This window comes from Cololabis saira, chromosome 19 (genome assembly GCF_033807715.1).
Source record: "Cololabis saira isolate AMF1-May2022 chromosome 19, fColSai1.1, whole genome shotgun sequence".
NCBI classification, from domain to species: Eukaryota; Metazoa; Chordata; class Actinopteri; order Beloniformes; family Belonidae; genus Cololabis; species Cololabis saira.
In genome coordinates, this window is record NC_084605.1 from 30,666,920 (window position 1) to 30,687,808 (window position 20,889).

General features: G+C 39.9%; 1 protein-coding gene across 1 annotated transcript in view; it reads left to right on the forward strand.

Annotated features, from left to right (window-relative positions):
* The window catches only part of cpxm2 (carboxypeptidase X (M14 family), member 2), a 41,372-nt gene extending 25,024 nt beyond the window's left edge, over positions 1-16,348 (forward strand). Inside the window, exons 6-14 of the mRNA XM_061708404.1 lie at positions 1,664-1,814; positions 2,296-2,384; positions 6,922-7,045; positions 7,147-7,343; positions 9,844-10,023; positions 12,178-12,475; positions 13,392-13,531; positions 13,822-13,921; positions 15,824-16,348. Of these exons, the coding sequence (XP_061564388.1) occupies positions 1,664-1,814; positions 2,296-2,384; positions 6,922-7,045; positions 7,147-7,343; positions 9,844-10,023; positions 12,178-12,475; positions 13,392-13,531; positions 13,822-13,921; positions 15,824-16,080 (1,536 nt within the window). The 3' untranslated portion in view covers positions 16,081-16,348. The remainder of the gene's footprint in view (positions 1-1,663; positions 1,815-2,295; positions 2,385-6,921; positions 7,046-7,146; positions 7,344-9,843; positions 10,024-12,177; positions 12,476-13,391; positions 13,532-13,821; positions 13,922-15,823) is intronic.
* The last annotated feature ends 4,541 nt before the right edge of the window (positions 16,349-20,889 follow it).

The window sequence follows — 20,889 nt, forward strand, 5'->3', positions numbered from 1 at the left end:
ATATATATTTCTCGCTAGAAATGTAATCAAAACGCATTTTTATGCAGAAACTAACTCAAAATATTGATTTTATTCACAAAAAAATAAGAAATGTCCGCCATGTTTTTTTTTTTATTCAGTCCGCAAATGACGACGAAAAGCATTCTGGGAAATTCTGGGAACAGCCAATCACAGAGTGAGCTGTTGACCGACGTCCCGGCGCCGATTCGACATGTCGAATCGGCTGAAAAGCTCCCGACGGGAGGCCGACGGGAGGCCGACCTGTGGCGACGTGTGGGACACACCGGGAAAACGATGCCGACAGACGCGCACCGACGCTCATCGACGGCCCGACGGCCGAAAATCGGCTTGGTGTGTCAGGGCCTTAAGATGCGATCAGAACCACTGGCCTTCCTTGGCTGCAGGGCCTGGATCTTCAGTAGCAGCTCCCCTTCACTGATTTCATAATCTAAAGGATTTTGGTTGTCTTTAACTACTGATTCCAAGGTTTCAAGTTTGTTGAGCAGATTATTTGGGGCTGAATCCAGTTTGATTGAATTGTACAGATTTTCAAAGTGTCTCTTCCAAATTTCACCATTTTGAATAGCCAATTTTTCCTTGTTTGGTTTGTTGAATGAATGCCATTTTTTCCAAAACGTATTTGAGTCGATGGACTCTTCAATTTCTTCAAGTTGGTGTTGTTCATGTTGCTTCTTTTTAGTGCTCAGTGTTTTCCTATATAACTTTAGTGTTTCCCAAAACTGGAGGCGGAGCTCATGGTTGTCAGGGTGCCGGTGTTTTTCATTAGAGAGTTTTCGGACTGTTTTTCTCAGACACTTGCAGTCAGAGTCAAACCACTTTTCATTAGCTGATTGGTTTGAATTGTGCTTCAGCGATTTGTTCAGATATGATAGAAATGCTGCGTTATCGAATATGTCATTAATATCCTCAACAGCCTGATTGATGCCGTCGTTACTGTGGGGATAAGTGGTGGAGAGAAAATGGTCCAACTTAATTTGGATTGTTGGATGCCCAATTGCTTTCTGGTAGTTATCTTTGCTATTACTTGTCCATCTATAGGGTTGTTTGGAGCGGTTGACTTTATTGGGCTCTGCTGCATCGGGGTCTGTTGCGGTCTTACTAATGTACAGGGTGATTTTGCTGTGATCAGATAGAGGTGTTAGGGGGCTGACAGTGAATGCTCTTAGATAGAGGGGGTCTAGGTCTGTGATACTATAGTCCACAGTGCTGTTACCAAGAGGAGAGCTGTGTGTGTAGAGACCAAAGGAGTCCCCTCGAAGCCGACCGTTGACTATGTACAGACCCAGTTTGCGACACAACTGCAACAGTTGATGTCCATTTCTGTTGACAGTTTTGTCAAAGTTGTTCCTGTGTCTATGTGAGGGGTATAAAGGAGGTGGGGGGGTGTTGATCTGGCCAGGTATGTGTTTGTCTCCCTGTTCATCAATCAAATCTGGTTCTGTGTGATGTGTGATGTCTTCCATCATATATCCCATTTAACATCCTAATTGGAGTAATTTTTAAGAGTGCATGTGAACATTTGATAAAGGATAATGGATGAATAAGTTATTACATTTGCTTGTTTTACAGCCGTTAAACAAGAACCACTGTCTTCTGTTCTTCTGCTCTTAACACTGTATTTAATATGTGCTTGCCTCAGTAGATATTCCCCGGCAACAGGGAGAAAGAGATTCCCATGCGGAACATCTTCCTAACGCCTGTGGTTGCCCGATACATTCGAGTAAACCCTCGGTCCTGGTTTCACAGCGGCAGCATCTGTATGAGGGTGGAGATCCTGGGCTGTCCTTTGCCAGGTGACAGGCTTGTCTGAACAAAGCAGACACACCAACCAGTGGTTCATGTCATAACATTTGCAGCGCAATGAAAAATGCAGGGTTATTTTTTTTGTTTTATAAGGAAGTTTGGCACAGAAGAAAGTTTGGCTTAGCAATCTCTAAGGATGTTGTGTACAATAACTGGGACAACGTTTCTGGGAAAGTTGAGTTATTAATGAGTAATTGCTGACTGCCAAGAGTGCAATCTATAAATCAAATTGTAGCTTCCTTTGTGTCAGGACTGTCATGGAAACCTCAAAAGCAAATCTCTCACAGGCTATTTGGCATAAAATAAAAAAAGTGTTCTTGTTAGATTAAGCACAGCCTTGAGAGTTATCTCATAACTTATAATTTATGTCTATAGTTGTCATTCCAAATAAAAAAATGCAATTTAAAAAAAAAAGCAAAAACGTATCTTTGTTTCTCTAAATATCATTAACTGAATCTAGTTTGATTCCAGATCCAAACAACTATTACCACAGACGCAATGAAGTCATTACTACCGATGACTTGGACTTCAGGCATCACAGCTACAAAGAAATGAGGCAGGTGAGTCAGAGTGAACAGAAACAGACGTCTTCTTCTTCTTAGGACTCATATCTCAGAGAGACCAGAGCATGAACCGATTAAACCACCGTGTCACTGGGAGCCAGTGTCAGTCAAACTGTGTCCACTGCAAGAGCAAAGAGTACAGTAAAACAAATGAACCGAGCGCTTCAGGCAGCATGAAAATGCATAAAGTGTCTTCTGGGTTGTGTCATTACTTATTCATATAGCTGTCATGAGCAGAGGGCTGTTTGTACTGAGAAAGAGGACAGCTGTATTTGTCATTGTGCACACCACACCTGAGTGACTGGAAGGGTGCAAGTTCTGAATTGTAATCTTCTGTAATGTAAGTATCTCTCTGTGCCAAACAGTGGTATGCCGAGCTGCTAGGTGACTTGTCCGCGATTAGACATTCTTCAGTTAATGGGGCCATTTTACAGCAGCAGCTTTTTCTTGTTTGACAGTCTCAAATTGCACAGCGGGAATATAAAAGTGAATTAATGGTTCATGTTTCTGTTCCTTCTTTATCTCTGAGGCTAATGTGTTTCACACAGGGTAGTTGGCCTCAATGCAACTTGAAAAAGAAAGTAAGAGCTATTTTTAAAACTCCTTTTCAAAAGCTTTTTCACACTTGACATTTTGCTTCTATATGTAGGCACCAGGTAGCAAATCTCTCCTTCACAGGCAGCAGATTTTAATAAGTGCTGTGCTGGAACTTTCAGGGGGAGGCAGCCCATTGTGGCTTCTTGAGTAAAGTACACACCCCATGAGAGCAATAGAGTGGAAAAGATTTCCCCCAATTATATTGCTTAAGATTTGAACTTTTCTTACTGCAGATCACATCTGAAGGAGTCTTGGGAATACTGCATTTCCAAAAATGATGACAGAATAAGAACATTTCCCACATTCTTCAAAGAGGAAAATATTAAACGGAAAATATTCTCATTGTAGTTCATTGTTGCCAAGAAACCACATCTTTAATTAAATCATCCGCATTTAGTACAATTGTAATTCTGATAAGGTTTGGGCAATTTGTATAATTTAAATAAAAACAGAAATAATCACATGTGTTTTGGAGGAGGAATGTTATCCTATTCTTCTCTGATATGGGATCAAACACCTCAACAGTTCTGGGTCTTCTTTGTTGTATTTTCTTTTTGTTTATATCCCAGATTATTTCAGTGAAATTCAGTGAAAGTTATGGACGGCAGGCAAGTTAAGCACCCGGGTTCAGGTATATGAACCCATGGTTTTGTAATTGCAGTATGTGGGTCAGCATTTTCCTTCTGAAAGATGCAAGGCTTTCACTAAAAAAGATGTCTGGATGGGTATATGTTCCTCTAAAACCTGTATATACACCTTTCATCCTTCATGTTACAGCTCCAGATGTGCAAGCTGCCCATTCTATAGCCATTCCCAACTCCTATACCATCCATGATGGAGGATTTTGTCTTTATAACAAGCAGGAAAGACCCCCTTCCCTTTAGACTGCAGGACATGGTATCCATGGTTTCCAAAAAAAGAAATTCAAATTTTGATTCAACTCACCACATGACAGTTTTCCACTTTGAAGATTTCCTGAAGAACTGGCATTCAATATTGATATCTGACTTTGTCTGATGTGCACAGGGATTTCTCAGGGATTGTTGCATGTTTTTGTGAGGGTAGCTCACATTAGCTACCCAAGGGAACACGGGGAGAACATGCAAACTCCACACAGAAAGGCCTTTTCTGAATGTTTTGAAGATATTATGAACTCTAGATATTTAGAATCTCATTTGACCTTGGTGAACCTACTTCTGAGATACTTTAAAATGCTTTTTTTAAATACTCAATCATGTTACAGAACTAACTACTAACTATTTTTTAAAGATGCATTCCTCCATCCAATTCAATATTAGCCCATCATTTTCATATACAGCATTTTATGTGGTCTCTTCTGATCTGCATTCTGTTTTTGTTTACATTTTAAACAGCATCCCAACATGCACAGATCAGTTCTCCTATACAATTATGTGTCTATGAAGAAAGAAAATACTGTTATGTTGCAAAGAAGTTGCAGTCTGGATATGTTAAGAGATTCAGTCTTAGGAGACAGGAGGTGCTGCATTGATTCTGGCGATAATACAGTCTAGGTACAGTGATCAGAGGAATGCTGGACATTATTAAAGAGTGAGCAGGAATGTCACCCCTGTCCTGTAATCCTTTGCTCCGTTGACAGAGCCTGACATTTGCTGAACGATTAAGTTGATTAGACAAGTCAAGTTCGATCCACATCACATCACACCTGACTGGTTAATGACTTGAGCGACAGCTTGAACAGCCACAAACACAGATTTGTGGTGTCGATGCAGTTACTTCGCTGAGCAGCTGGTTAGCTTCTTGCAGCTGTCTTATTTGTATCACTGCATATGCCCATATGGTAGATGATGCTAGTCTGTTCACCCCTAGGGATTTTGGAGGTGGATTTCGCCTGAACAGGCCTATCCAAATTAAATCAACAATATCTCCACCATTATAAGGACAATATGCATAGTCTTGGTCTCAATGGATATCTACGACCCCACAGCATACATTTCCAGTGTCAGAAAAATTGTGAATGTTCACATGCCTGAGAAAATTGTGATAAACCAAAGAAAAAGAAATCAGTAGAAATCACCATGATAGCAATGCATATAATTATAAAGATACCACTGCCCGATTCAACAACTCCTTGACTACAACTGTACCAAGTGAGAGAGAATGAGAATAGCTTAAAGCACATAGATTTTATAAAGGTTTTAGTGTGGATAGTACCAGGCGGACTCTCCATTTGGGCACTTGTGGCGCTTTTCCACTAGTACATGATGTGCGGGCTGTGAAATGCGAATTTTGGCTTTCAGTTTGTTTTGAGATTAGTATGAAGTGGTCGGCCCAGAAAAGATTATGTTCAGTATCATCTGAAAGTGTAGCTTTTGTAGTTTCATTTGATACCCACTATGTTGGGTTGGTGAAAATGGATCTTGCGTTCTGTTGCATTTTGTTGCGGGTGTTGCTCACGTTGGTAGCACATATGCATTGTTGTATATGTATTTTGAAGTTGTTATAAATCAAATACTTTGTTGACAAAACGTACTTGGAGTTTTCACATATTGGCTTTAGGGCTTCTTGTTTGAGAAACAGTTGAAAGAAAATACCCTGACAGCACTTGAGTAACTTTTTTCCACACATGAACTGGTGCATCCAGCTGCTGTCGTCGGGGGGAACAGGCTAGAGGAACTTTTTTTTTAAATTTTCTTAATTTTAAGCAGCTTTTATAAACCTGCCGTCATAAATGCTTGCTGCTTCTGTTCAGCCACCCACGCTAGTTAGAGTGAAACTAAACAAGCCTTGATATTGCCTTTTCACATTTCCAATGACATAAAGCATTTTTTTTGTTGCTTTTTTTCAGTTTCAACCTATAAACATTTGGAGACTACAATTAACAACACCTAATATTCATAAACACGACATCACTTTTTTTGGTAAAGGAGCTGAAGGCTTACACATTTCAGTTTCGCTATGGATGGGGAAGGAGGGGTCTAATTGGTCTAATTTATTGTCACATTTTAGGGGGTTAGGACCCAAATGAAGGTGATTGAGATGTAAGAGTCATTAACAATAAAGTCATTTTTCTATATTTTTATACAAGGAGAGTAGCTGATGAGACACAGGTCGTAACGATCCTGACAGAATAAAGATCAAACTGAAACTCAAGTACAAGGAAAAGCACTTTTCAAAATAAAACACAAAGTCGAGTTAAAAACAAAACAAGTAGAGGAAACAATTTAAAACTAAACCCAATAGAAGAAAGCAAGAGTCCAAAGTATAAATTAAAGGTACTTTTACCATGCTTAAAAATGTCCATTGTACAGTTTATGAGTACTTCTTAGATTTCCCTTCCTTCCACCGTTTATGACCAGTGGAAAAGCTCACATCCCCAAATGATCAACTTGGGTTAAACTGAAAGATCAGGTTTGCTTTTATTAATTATGCTCCTTCTTGTGCTTCTCACACTGAATAGATTATATTTCTCTTTTTTCCCGTCTTGAAATCATAAAAGCTGACTTTTTAATCATGACAATTGGCTTTTAGAGGACACCAATGACACAGTCCACACACGGTCTTATAAAATGAGGAGCTAGTTCAGGCAGACATCTCAGCCAGCATCTTAAGCTTGCTCTCTCTGCTCTGCATGGTTTATTCCTATTACTTTATCTTGTTGATAGGTCCATTCAAGGAGCTTCCTCCTATAAACTCCCATTCGATGGTTATTGGGTTAAGTTATGTTCGTCGCTCCCAATATCTCTAAGTAAGCCTGATAAATGGGGATTGATTCAGCCGGAGCCTACGTGATAATAAAAGTCAAGTGTTTTATCATTAAGAAAGCCTTTGAGGTTTTCACTGTGAGAGCTGACCGACTGAAATGTTATAGGCTATTGGTAGATCAAATTATCCAACGGTAGATGAGCTAGATTAAATAAGTTCAACCTTTAGTAATGACAGTATTCAATCTTCACAGCTAATGAAGGTGGTTAATGAAATGTGCCCCAACATCACTCGGATATATAACATCGGAAAATCCCAGAGCGGCCTCAAGCTGTATGCCATAGAGATCTCTGACAACCCGGGAGATCATGAAGTTGGTGAGTAAATGTTTATTGCAAGTTGATCATTAAGTAAATTAACTGAAATAATTGCATATTTATTCCTTCCCTACATGTTTTCATGTTATCTCGTTGACAAGGTGAACCAGAGTTTCGTTACACAGCGGGTTCCCATGGTAACGAGGTGCTAGGACGGGAGCTGTTACTCCTGCTGATGCAGTTCATGTGTCTGGAGTATCTGTCCGGTAACCAGCGGATACGTCACCTCGTAGAAGAGACCAGAATCCATCTCCTGCCATCAGTCAACCCTGATGGGTACGAGAAAGCCTTTGAAGTGGTAGGTCTGCAAGACGGCCATTAGTGACCTCATATCATGAGCTGGCCTGTGGTGAAAACAGCACTATATCTGCTTAATTGGCATGTCTTTTTGTAAAAAGTGTGTGTAATGCAGATGGATGCTGGAAAATGTCCATACATGGGTCGCCTGTTATTTACCGCTGAAACACATGTGGCTTACATCAGTCGCAGGCCGAGATGAAAGGCCCCCTTTTAATGAAACATGAATAGATAAAGACAAGTCAGAGGGATGAAGAGTGAGTACATGTCTGCTATAAATCATGGTCCTCCAGTTGGGTGACCTGATCTGTGAACGCAGCTAACAACATGTTTCACTCCAAATTTAGTGTAAATCCGGACTCAGATGAGATAAAAGATAGATCTGTGTCCTTATGAACATATGATCTGTTTCTCTGATGTTCTGAGTATCAATTAGTATATATAGGGGTCAAAGCAGCTTTAAGCTCTTTTTTATGTCCTCTATATAATTCACCTACAGTGATGTACAGTACGTGCTGCTCCATATAGCTACTACCACCAGACATGGGTTGGGGAGTATAGCTAGTAAATATAATTCTAAGTTAAAGCAGCACAAAGGGATTTATTTTCGTGTAAGGCTATCAGTATTGGTTTTATTTGAAGGCATATTTGCTTACTTTCAGGAAGCGTTGTCCAGCTCCAGCGATCTTGTCCCTATTATTGGCAAAAACAGAGTAACTTTTGATTTCTTTCCTGGTGGTTTCTTGCAACAACTGTGCATCACTTCACAGCACAAAGTGAAAACATCAACAATGATAAAGAAACCTTGCAGCGTTACACTGGACATCATGGGAGAGGCGGTGAAAAAGACCCAACAAAGTAATAGAAGGAGGAATATTGAAACAGTGACTGACCAAGAGACGAAACAAAAGTGGATAAACAAAAGTAACAATTAAAGCTACTTCACCTCTGCGCCTAGAGGGGAAACTGCTGAGCTAAACATTGCTAATGTCCTTTGTCATTCTTAAAAGGCTTTTGGTTTGGTGTCAGTGAGAATCGCTGTGCTCTACCAAAGAATCAGCTATAACGTACAGCCATCGTTTTTTTGTATTTTAAAATGTTGGTCTGAAGAGAATAGATTTGGAACAACCTTTTACAAATGTCTTCATCCAAAAAAAACATCTGTTAATGTTTCTCTAATTTTGTCATGAAATCTATCCGTCTAACAAAACCCCTAACATGTAACAAGCAGACTGCTGACCTTTACCTGTAATGCACAAAGGAGTTTTGTTACAGATGTTCTGTAAATCAATCCTCATCTCTCCATTAACTACTGTGTATCTAGGTGTATGTTGTAGAGTGGCAGCTTAGGTCTGGACCCCCGTGTCTCCGGCCACCTTCCCTAACCAATCAAGAGTTCTTAAGCAAGCCGAGAGGTATAATCTCTCCGGTGTGTGCTGGGTCTGCCCAGGGGCTCCTTTTAGTTGGACATCCCAAGTACTGGAGTTGAGGTGGGATGAGGGGGGATGGCATCCCCCCTGAAATAAAAACGGTCAAAACCATCCCCCCTTTCCATCCCTTATGTAATTTCATCAATGAATGTGGTATTACTGCATTACTGTAACTTTGAATACTGTATTACTTCAACACTTAGAGTCATCACCAGAAAAATAACACCAGAAAAATGTGACAATTTTCACCTGTTTCAGGTAAATTTTCACTTGAAATGAGTAGGAAAATGGTGGTACAAGATTTATCTTCTCATTACAAGCAAAAAAATCTTGTTGCACTGGCAGATTTTTCTACTTATTTCAAGTGAAAATCTACTTGAAACAGGTGAAAATTGTTGTTTTTTCCAGTGATGAGTCTTGTTTTAAGTGTAATGAGATTTTTTTACTAAAAGTAGACATTTTAACTAGAAATAAGACAAATATTCTTGTTAAGATTTTGAGTTTTTGCAGTGATCCATTTTACTTATCCTGTGAAGGACAGAGTCATATTGATAAGTTCAGAAAACTGTTTTTATTGTTGTGTTTTGATGTATTTGATGTAAGCCCAGTGGGTATTTAATGCTTACAGAAGGCTGCATTTAACTGCTGCTATGTCATTCCTGCAGTATTTCTGCAGCTGTTTTGGTCAGTGCTATTATTTGTTATTATATTATTTGTAATCAGCACAAATTATCTGTCCCCATATGATAAAATCCACCATCCCCCCTGATTTTTTTTTACAACTCGAGTACTGGACATCCCAACACACTTCCCTGGGCAGATGTCCGGGAGACAACCTAACTATATGCCTGAACCCCCTCAACTGGCTCCTCTCATTGTGGAATAAATCAAATGCTAGCAAAACCATTACCTGTAAACAGAACATAAAAGGTAGATTCCGACCACACACACAACCTGCATCTGAGATTGATTCCTCTCCTAAACTCTGTGGGATGAGCACAAGTCCACACTTGTCACCTTGACCACAAATTTCTCTGAATTTCCAACTTGTTATGTTACTCTTTCTCACAGGGTTCAGAGCTCGGCGGCTGGTCTCTGGGTCGATGGAGCAATGATGGAATAGACATTCACCACAACTTCCCTGATCTCAACACCATTCTGTGGGAGGCTGAGGCCAAGAAGTGGATTCCTCGCAAAATGTTCAACCACTACGTGCCCATCCCAGAGTGGTATCAAGCTAAGAATGCCTCTGTGAGTCTGATATTTGATAATGTCTGGTATTAGCCTGGTAAGCCATACACATTCAGTTTGCAAAAATTCTCTCTTGAAATAGATCGGTTATTCCTCCCATTCAAAGCCATTTTTACCGTTACAACTAGGGGTGTAACAATATATCGTGCCACGAAATTTCGCGATACAAAAACGTCACGATACGTGTCGTGGAGGTGACAAAGTGTATTGCGATATTGGGTTATTAATATTAATCTATTCTGTTGACTAGTAACGCACGTCCGACCGCGGCCGCGACCGCGCGGACCAAAATCTTACTCCGCTCAGAAGAAACTAGTACCGTTTTGTGGTCCCGTTTTGAGCTCTGAACCTTTACTTATGTAAGTCTGGTGTAGAGTTAAGCCTTACCTTATTAAATTAAACCCTTTTCGGGTCGTGAGTAGGATAAACACCGGGACAACTTCTGCTGGTTTCCAGTGTACTTTAATGTCCCTCAACAGTGTAGGATTTTAGAACATCAACACAGCACCTAGTGCCGTACTGTGGCGTATCACTCCGCCCAATCTAAAACATACTAATCACTACAGATAAACTGATTAGTGTCATTATAGTCCCTGATTTACATCAGAATATAAAGAATATATTTATAAAATAATGAACCCTGAATTACCAAAATAACCTTCTTAACAAAAATAAATCTCCTCTTACACTACAATAAGGTGAGCATGAATCAATCTTTTTTATGATGTAAAATTGTATGTATTTATTTACTTTTATTTATTTATTTAATTTTAGTTGTTAAATTTCTGGAAAAGAAAAAAGTCAAATCATACATGAGAGAAACTATTCAGTTTGTGGCAAAATATTTGTACTTGTATGAAACTGAAGATGCATAATGCAAACCTGACATTTACTTTTAGTTCAGTTTGTGGAAAATGGTTGGCCTGGCTTTCTCTTTAAAACGTAAACAGTTATAAAGCATTACAAACTGTAACAATTGGGCAAACGCACAGCATTGTTTTGTATTTTGTGTCTTTCAAATAAAAGACAATTTTGTCCAGTCATATGTTCCTCATTCAAGGTTGTTAAAAAAATACTGCTATAATATCGTACCGTATCGTGAGATTAGTGTATCGTTACACCCCTAGTTACAACACATACTTAACAAATTTCAACAGGTGAGGGGGGCGAGCTTTATGCAGTGACTCACCCCTCAGTCACGTGTAAGCATTTGCAACATCTTCAGTGTTCCTGTCCGTTCCCTTTTAATGGGGGGGATGTGGTGTGGTGATCAGAACTGCAGGTTCTGCAGAATCAGCATCGCTTTTGTAAAAACTAAGGAATTATTTTTATATTTTGCACTTCAACACAAAGTGCTAAAGTCGCTTTTCCTACCTCAGGAACAAAAAGGTGTGGGCTCTCCTCTTTTTTCTCAGGTCAAAACCTGGTTCTTTGGCTGAAAAATGCTTTTTAAAGTTTTTTTCTCAGCCGTCTTTGCTTGCAAGAGAGTACATTTTTATCATGCATGTGGTGCACTTGTATATGATTACCATTTAGTTTCCTGTGACCTCACCCTTAGGTGATGGAAGTATGGCATTGCTTTTTGCCCTGCAACCCTTCAATAGCAACAAACAAATATCACTGTTTAGACCGTCAGGCATTTGAAAAGGGTAAAGCAGTCACGAGGGTGCATCAGCACTGTCTATTTTGTTAGAAGCGGATGCATTTGCTATGTATGACGAAGCGGCTGTGAGCCAAAATACACCCCGCAATCTATTAAAAGCTCACCCTCACGAGTATTTTGACATAAGTGAAACCCACGGGTGAGTCACACTGAGCCTCCAGAATAGCTCCCGCAGCTGCAGTGCTGGGATTCCCATCTGTGCTCACAAAGCTATGAAAGCTATCCTCACTTATCCCATTGACTGGTCCAACTAATATTGAAAGATAAGAGGGCATGTTTTATTGTACAAGCCCCTACAGCTGAGGCAATCCCCACTTATGAGAGTCAAACACAAATTCCTGGATGTGAGCTGTTTTATTTAATTTCAGAATAAATATTTGAGAGACTCGAGTTACTGTTTTTAGCATGAGGGAGTTAATTAAGCAATCACACAGCTGAGATAATTGCATTAATTACATTATCCAGGCTGCTTGTGTGTGCCCTTGCTGCAGGTTGCCTTGGAGACGCGATCTTTGATAGCATGGATGGAGAAAATTCCCTTTGTGCTGGGTGGTAACCTCCAGGGAGGGGAGCTGGTGGTGACCTTCCCGTATGACAGAACCCGCTCCATGGGGATGACCAGGGAGCAGACTCCCACCCCGGATGACCACGTCTTTCGCTGGCTGGCCTTCTCCTATGCATCCACCCACCGTCTGATGACTGACGCTAGCCGACGCGTCTGTCACACAGAAGACTTTGCCAAGGAGGATGGAACCATCAATGGAGCGTCCTGGCACACTGCAGCTGGCAGTTAGTGTCCATATTTGTCATAATGGTTTTTTTTCAATGTTATGTGGGATTTCCATGCTCAGGTATCATCTAGCACAGGGGTCGGCAACCCAAAATGTTGAAAGAGCCATATTAGACCAAAAACACAAAATACAAATATGTATTGAGCCACAAAAAATGAAAAGTCTTGTATAAGCCTTAGAATGAAGGCAACACATGCTGCATGTAGCTATATTAGTTATAACTGGGGGAAGATTTTTTTTTTCATTATGCACTTCGAGAAAAAAGTTGAAATGTCGAGAAAAAAGTTGAAATATCAAGAAAAAAGTCGAAAATTCGAGAAAAAGGTCAAAATGTCGAGATTAATGTTGAAGTACAATCTCGAGAAAAAAGTCGAAATGTTGAAAAAAAAGTCAAAATGTTGAGAAAAAGGTCGAAATGTTGAGAAAAAAGTCAAAATGTTGAGAAAAAGGTCGAAATGTTGAGAAAAAAGTCGAAATGTCGAGAAAAAAGTCAAAATTTTGAGAAAAAAGTTGAAATGTCGCGATTAAAAAGGAAAGGAAAAAGGAAGAAAAAAAGAGAAAAAAAAGGAAAAAAAGAAGAAGAAAAAAAGGAAAAAAAAGGTCAAACATTTTTGAAAAAGCTCCAGGAGCCACTAGGGCAGCGCTGAAGAGCCGCATGCGGCTCTAGAGCCGCGGGTTGCCGACCCCTGATCTAGCATATTGTTTTAGGGCATTAAAGAACATCTGTTATAAATAATACATCTGTTATAAACATTCTCTTTTTAACCAAAGACAAACAACAATCAAAAAGAAAGCCAAAAGTAGCAGCCCTTCAGATCTATTTCCTCCTTAATAATCACCACAATTATGACCAGTAGATGGAAGCTCTGAGCACTGAGTTGATGCTTGCCAACCGGGTCTCTCTTCCTTGGCAGGTATGAATGATTTCAGCTATTTGCACACCAACTGCTTTGAACTGTCGATGCACGTGGGTTGTGACAAATTCCCTCATGAGAACGAGCTGCCGGAGGAGTGGGAGAACAATCGCGAGTCTCTTCTAGTTTTCATGGAGCAGGTACCGACACAAAGTAGCCCCCGCAATCACACTTAATCACAGGAGAAAATACATAATGCCACATATGGTAAACAACATTTGTAAAGTCTAGTTTAGATTTTAATGGAACAGTTTTTATTTGAATATTGATGTTAGATATGGTTGAAAAGTATATATCTACAACATGCTTTCCTGAAGATCAACCAGTGTCACAGATTATACATCATAGCATCAAATCTTGTAAGATGCATCATATTAAATGGATGCATTGGGTACTGAAGGAGAAAACCTGTCCCTTTTGTCATTTACAGGTGCATCGTGGGATAAAAGGTGTAGTCAGAGACCTGCAAGGTCGTGGAATAGCTAATGCTGTCATCTCTGTGGAGGGCATCACCCACGACGTTCGCACAGGTAGCCCACAGCATTTCACCTGAATCTTTGTGGTCATTTTGGTCATTATGGTTCCTAAGTAGCTTGTAACAAGTGAAAAACTTAATGTGCTTGCTTCAAAATGTTGTTGTAATAGTGTGGATGGGATGTGTGGGAGATGTTTTAAGACTAAGACGTCATATTGAAATCAAAGCAGCTGGAGGAGCCTCAGGGAGTTTTCTTCAAAATGTAATTTTATTTCGCTAGAATTAGTCACTCATGCAGCAAATTAACATTTATGATGTAAGTTCAAATGGAGAGTCATAAACAAAAGATGACAGTGTGGTTTAGTGAAGCCACAAGTTATATTCAGTTCATAGTAACAACCATGACTGCGGTACGCTCCCGCCATCCTAATACCTTTCCTATTTAATACAAAGATATAATCTGGTTTCTCTGGAGTTGACTTTGATTTCCAGGGGACAATACCAGAGGGCGTAACAGAACCTGCCAGAGAAACAAAGCATGTGATGTACTGTAGGCAGAGTGACAACCAGAATAGTATAAGAAAAAGAAAAACTGATCTGCTAACAGCATAACTGCCGAAGTGAATAAATCACATATGGGGGGATTTGGAGTACACACACATTGTCAGCTCAGTACTGTATATTTTAGAAAATGTCCCTTTCCCAGGCATTAACTTGACTGCTCATCACGATTCATTTGCTCTTCTGAAACGGGATGATGCTAAATATCTGGCAGCTGACAGGCCTTTTCCACCGAAGCAGTTCCTGTGCTAGTTTGACACTACAGTACCGTCAAACTTCAAACCAGTCTTTTGCTTTTCAATAAAACACCGCTTGAGAGGGAGGAACACTGATGTGACTCTGGCCCTAAAACCTTTCTGTGTTAGATACAAGAACTGCCTATATTGGGCGTGAGAGGCGCCATTATTAAAATTATGTCATGCTACGTGCTTGCTATATCCATGTCAAATCTGAGTTAAGAAATTCAGGCCACATCTGGCTCACCCAACACATGCCAAAACCCAAGTGTGGCCTAGTTCATGAACTTTGGGACACATCTGGCTCACATAATACTTTTCCACTGTCGTAACGGAGCAATACATGCCAAAAGTAGCCCAAATTATGTCTAAATGTGCCTGTTATCTGGGTTGTAGCCCAATCAGTAGAAGGTGAGACATTATATCAACCATGACCAGAGACCCAGGGCCGCCGCAAGGGGTGTGCGAACTGTGCGCCCCAAGGGGCCTCGCGCTATGGGCCGTTTTTTTTTTTCCCCTTATAAATATCAACAGTAACGTTCCATTACAGACCTAAATGTTACTAGTCTGTGCATATCAATAAATATATGTGCAATGATGCGCGTGTCTGTTGTTCAATACAACTGCGTCAGACCAAGCGCAGACACAAGCTGCTCTGATCCAGACGGGTGGAGTTGGAACAAACTGTCACACAATGTCGAGAGAACGAGACAGAATCAGGAAATTTCCATCAGGGGATGAAAAAAGAAAAAAAACTAAAGAAAATGGAAGAGTTTAATGCCTCTCTGAAAGGCTCGTTTGATAAATTTGTTACAATAATCACCGATCCGACCGGGTTTCAAGCAGCCGTGAGGCCCCGCGTCGAGGCAAGAGATGATGATGAGGCAGGGGAAGGTATCCAGTATTTTGCTAATTGGAGAGTTAAAATTGCGCATATGTCTATATGCGCAATTTTAACTCTCCAATTAGCAAAATTCTGGTTTTTTGGGGCCCGATCCGACCCAAAAAACCCCCCCAAAAAATTGCCATTTTGCACAGGGCCTTGCAAATCTCCCAGGCGGCTCTGCAGAGACCAATACACTATTCTTGAAACCTAAAATCCAAAAGTGAAAAATATTAAAGTCTTCTCTGTTTTCTTTCTCTTTTTAAAAAAAAAAAAGCTGCTGATGGTGATTATTGGCGGTTGCTGAACCCCGGAGAGTACAGAGTAACAGCCAGGGCCGAGGGCTACAGCTTCGTGAGTAAGAAGTGCGAGGTTGGCTACGAGATAGGAGCCACCAGGTGCAACTTCACCATCGGCCGGACCAACTTGTCACGAATCAGAGAGATCATGGAAAAGTTCAACAAGCAGCCCATGAGACCGCCTGCGAGGCAGCTCCAAGCTCACAGGTCCAGAGATAGACGTCTGGGAACATAATGACTCCATGAAAAAGCCGGAGGAAGAATTAAAAGCAAACATCTGCTCTGATCAGACTGAAGGCTAAGCCCGGGACCCGTGTCCGAATCCTCCAGAGTGTTGTCGGTGGAATTAGGGTTGGGAGACTAAAATGTGGAATAATTTAAACATTGCTTTATTTGATTTTTGGATGATTTCATTTGGTTTTGTCCCTGGGTTTATGCTTTTTATGTTCACTGTTGAAATCTCATCTTTTCCTCATATCTGCAGTAAACATTCTCATATTTCAGACTGTCTACCATTCTTTCGTCTGCATCTGACAGAAATAACATCCATCAGCTTCCATTTCCAAGGGTCACTGAGTCAAAGCTGCTAATGCAGATTATCATGTCTGAGCTTATTCCTCAAAAAACAACTAACATTCAGATTCTGGAGGAGAAATCTGTTGTAATTTTATACCTATGAGAAATGATCGTGAATGTTATAGTGTACATACTTATTAACTTATATTATACAAATTATATAAACCATTACAAAATGTTTATTACCTGCATTTGTGCAATGTTTGGCTCCAAAAAAAATAAGAATTGTGGACCTGTGACTTCTTATGAGTCACTGATTTTTATTGAATACCTTCTTCTTTTAGTTTTTAAACAAATGTTTGCACATATCTATTGATTTTATTCTTAGTAAATACTTCAGAAATCAATCAATCACACTATTTGCATCATATATTTTAACTGAGAATGTCTTGTTATGGCTTTATAGATTCAGAGTAATTAAAATATTATCAGATACTCTTCCTGAAAAGTATGTCTTATTCGGTGCAAAGTACAGAATGAGGAGAAGTGCATTAAACAGTTTTGTGGTGGCTGCCAATCTCTCCTCTAGGAGATAAAGGAATATAATTACACATTTGCGAGACTCATCGCAGCCTCGGGCCACTCAGACTGAGCGTTGGCTGTTTGTTCACTCTTAGAGATGATCTTGTTATCTAAACTCAGACTGTTGACCCTGCTTCAAATGGCAAAGAATCTCAAAATAATCACAGCACTCAAAAAGGATTTACAAACGTCTTTTTTTTTTTCCACTATTAACTCTCCAGCAGAAGCCAGCCAAAATTCATCCAGACACCAGCCTGTGATCAGCTGAGGCCAACCCTGGAACCGCTCTATATGAGAAAAAAGGGAACAGGTGTGGGTTTCTGAATCAACATCATTTCGTGCTGCATTGCTCTACAGTCTCCGTGTCACGTGGCTATCCAGTCTCCTTGCTGTTGGGCCTGTTTGAGGCAGTAAAAAAAAAAAAAGCAGTTTACCCAGTGGGGGTTGGATCCAAAAGTGAGACAATCAAAGAAAATGGTTTTGGTCTCCATGAAACCATTTTACGTCCATTACAACTCTCTCTGTGTGCATATCTCGTGAGGTAAAATCATATATAGCCACAAATGTATGCAATTAGGGGTAAGCAATTTAGATATTTGAAATGCCAGTTCATAAACTGCCCAACGAAGGAACCCAACAGATTGTATTAAAACCTCACTTTGATGCAATCGTCCATGAGCGTGCATGACGGAAACGCTACAGGACATCGCTGGGGAAATCACAGGGTTTGTTCACTTCTTTCTATGGAGTCTATGGGGCTGACGGGACTATAAAGTTGTTTGTCACACGGCTTACCAAGGTCACAACCAGAGCCGTGATCAATGCCACATCATAGTATGCAAGACCTACGAAGGCCGAACTATGGCATAACCTAAGCAGAGCCACAATCCTTCCAATTCAGACGTCTTCAGAAGTGCCACCACTGCCAAACTTTGGTTTATGTCTATCCAGCCAGTTAAGTAGCTTTGAGCTGACTTTATGCTATGTTACCATTTCTGGAGCCGGTGGGAAAACTCCAAATCAGAGAAAGGCTTAGGGTGGGTTTTCCCTGCCCAGGCTGTGCGAGTCATAAAGTTTTATATCATTGTCTTAATTTTAGATACATTTGTGTTTGTAGACCTGCCACCTGCCATTGTTGGAGCCAGGGGTAAAATGCCCCCCCACCAAAAAACAAAACAAAACAACAACAATCAAATAAAATATACAGTATATTCAAACAATATGCAATATCCTTCAAATCATTCATCCAATTTTCCAGTTTTTGTAATTTTGCTCTTTTTTTTCTTCCAACTTTGACCTTTTGGTGGATACTGGTTTTGATCGTTTGAATTATGTTTAAAAAATCACCTACTTACATCACCAGAACAAAAGTTATTATTTTAACTTGCTATATTGTTCATGTTCCAACATTTTTTGAGAATGTATTACAGGTTTGAAATGCAAAGACTGCTGTATAAGAAATAAATCATATTAATTTGACCCCCCCCCCCCTCCCCCCCGACAAAAAAAAATACTATCTGCAAGGAAATCAAATTGAATGATTCTTTCTTAATGAACCAATAAAAGGCATGTTAATAAATAAAAGTCAAAGTATACTATATGTAAGGAACATGGTGCTGTATTTCTTACATCAAATTATCCTATAATTTAGCGCTGCAGACTCACTCCTAATTAGTTCAACATCCTTAGTGTACTAAAAATTAAACTTTGTTACATTCCCAATGTTTATCTTTAATTACGGTGGTTAAATTTAAGCATCACATCATTTGATTTCTGCTAGTACTGAGATGTTGTCTTGGGAGTGTCTGGATGGAGAGTCTAATTAACAGAGCTCTGCAGGGGCTTTTACAGATCACTGGCTTATTCTGGCAACTCCAATCTTCCCTCTCTCTGGTCAACATATAATTAGAGGACGACCTCGTCCCCCTATCTCATCCTGCAAAAGGTTATTGAATGGCGTCTTGCACACGTATCACAATCTTGGAGTGCTGGACAGCGTAGGAGTTGTCTGAGCTTGTAGGTATTGCTTTCTGCAACTCTATGGCATCATCAAAGATCTGTATCTCATAAACAAACATCATCACTGTGATATTAGCTGTTTGGTTTGTTTAAATAAGTCTTCTAAAACCTTGTGTTTTGTAGTTAGATGTTGCAATCTTGGCTTTTGGAGAATCTGAAATTACAATATTTGTAGAAGAATGTGAGGTGCAAACAGAGGTGTCAAGTAACAAAGTGCAAATACTTTGTTACCTTACTTAAGTAGAAATTTTGGTTATCTATACTTCACTGGAGTAATTATTTTTCAGATGACTTTTTACTTTTACTCCTTACATTTTCACGCAATTATCTTTTACTCCTTACATTTTAAAAACAGCCTTGTTACTCTATTTCATTTCGGCCTTTAAAAAAAAACTATCCAGTTAAATTGCGCCATCCGGATAGAGTGAATTTGGTTGTGGTTGGATGAGAAGTATAAACATAATACCATTCCGACACCCTATTGGTTTGTACGCGTCTACTCTCTGAAACACATGTTAATGCTCAATAGTACACATATATGGTTCTTTAATATATTTGCATTATACTAAGATGCATTCATTTTCAATGGCTTTTGTCCTTAATGGCTTTTTCCCCCTTACATTACTTTTACTTTTATACTTTAAGTAGTTTTGAAACCAGTACTTTTATACTTTTACTTGAGTAATAAGAGCAATGAATCCAAGTAATGTTTATGTATGCTGTTTGTTGCAGTGATACCCATGTTGTCATGTTACTTCCTACAGATACTGATTTGAAACACTGATTTGAATTTATGACGTGTTAAGGACCTGATGTGTCAGGTTTAGCCACAGGCTCAGACAGCAGCACCAAATAAATGTTCAACATCTGGCGCTTCTGACGTGCCTTCATAATACCACAGAAAGCCAATCAAATTTCTTCCTGCTCACCACACAGATGTGGGATTTTATTTTCATTCACAGCACCAGCTGTTTGCTTGAATGATGCTCGTGGTGAAGCATCAAAAGTTGAAAATTCCCCAGACCTTTGATGCACAGAACACACATTTTAGTCAGGCAATGTCTGACGTCACCCCATTCAACGTGAACGGCGAGTGACGCTCAGAATATCAGAATGGTTTCAATTTCCTCACTTCCATCATTTCATTTCAAGTAACTGGTTGATGACTGATCACAGCGTGGCTTAAAAGGCATGGAGCTGAACAACACGGCTCCCCGAACATCCTTCCATGAGGCTTTCCGGGGAGGGCAGGTGAGTAACGGTGGATCACACGCAGGCTGAGGGCACATATGAAACACAGTCGTCAATGATCTTTATTTAGCTTGTTTTGACCGGAGGCCTGGCCTTACCACATGAGGTGAACTGACAAATTGGAAATGAGCTGAGAAGAGACCAAGGTAGATTGGAGTTACCAATTGTTCTGCACGCACACACACAAGTGTGTGGAGTAATTGGTATCAGGTTCAACTCAGTAGCCCACACCTCCACCACCTCCTCAGACAGCACACAGAGAGGAAAAGCTCATGAACAATTGCAGTAAGAAACTATGATACAGACCATGACAAGATGATGTGTTTCCTATGTTTCTTATGTTATGTTCCTCAAATACTCATCACAATATAATAACCTGCAGCTGTATGTGACAAAAGCTGTTGTGGGAGCAGTTTTACACATCAACATCTATCTGCACCACAGTCAAAACAAAAGTACAACTTATTTTTCTGTTGTCCCTGGGCTTTCCTTGGGTAAAATCGTCTGTTAAATCCTTCACATATGCTGATGCTTTGTAATCCCTTTCTGTATCTCTCTTCTTTGTTTTTGTACGCTATTGTTTGTCAGTTCTTGCCTTGCCGTGTGTTGTTTAATGTTGTGATGCAGTTTTACAAATGTCTGACATTTCTCCAGATCTCCAGTGGCATCTGTTTAC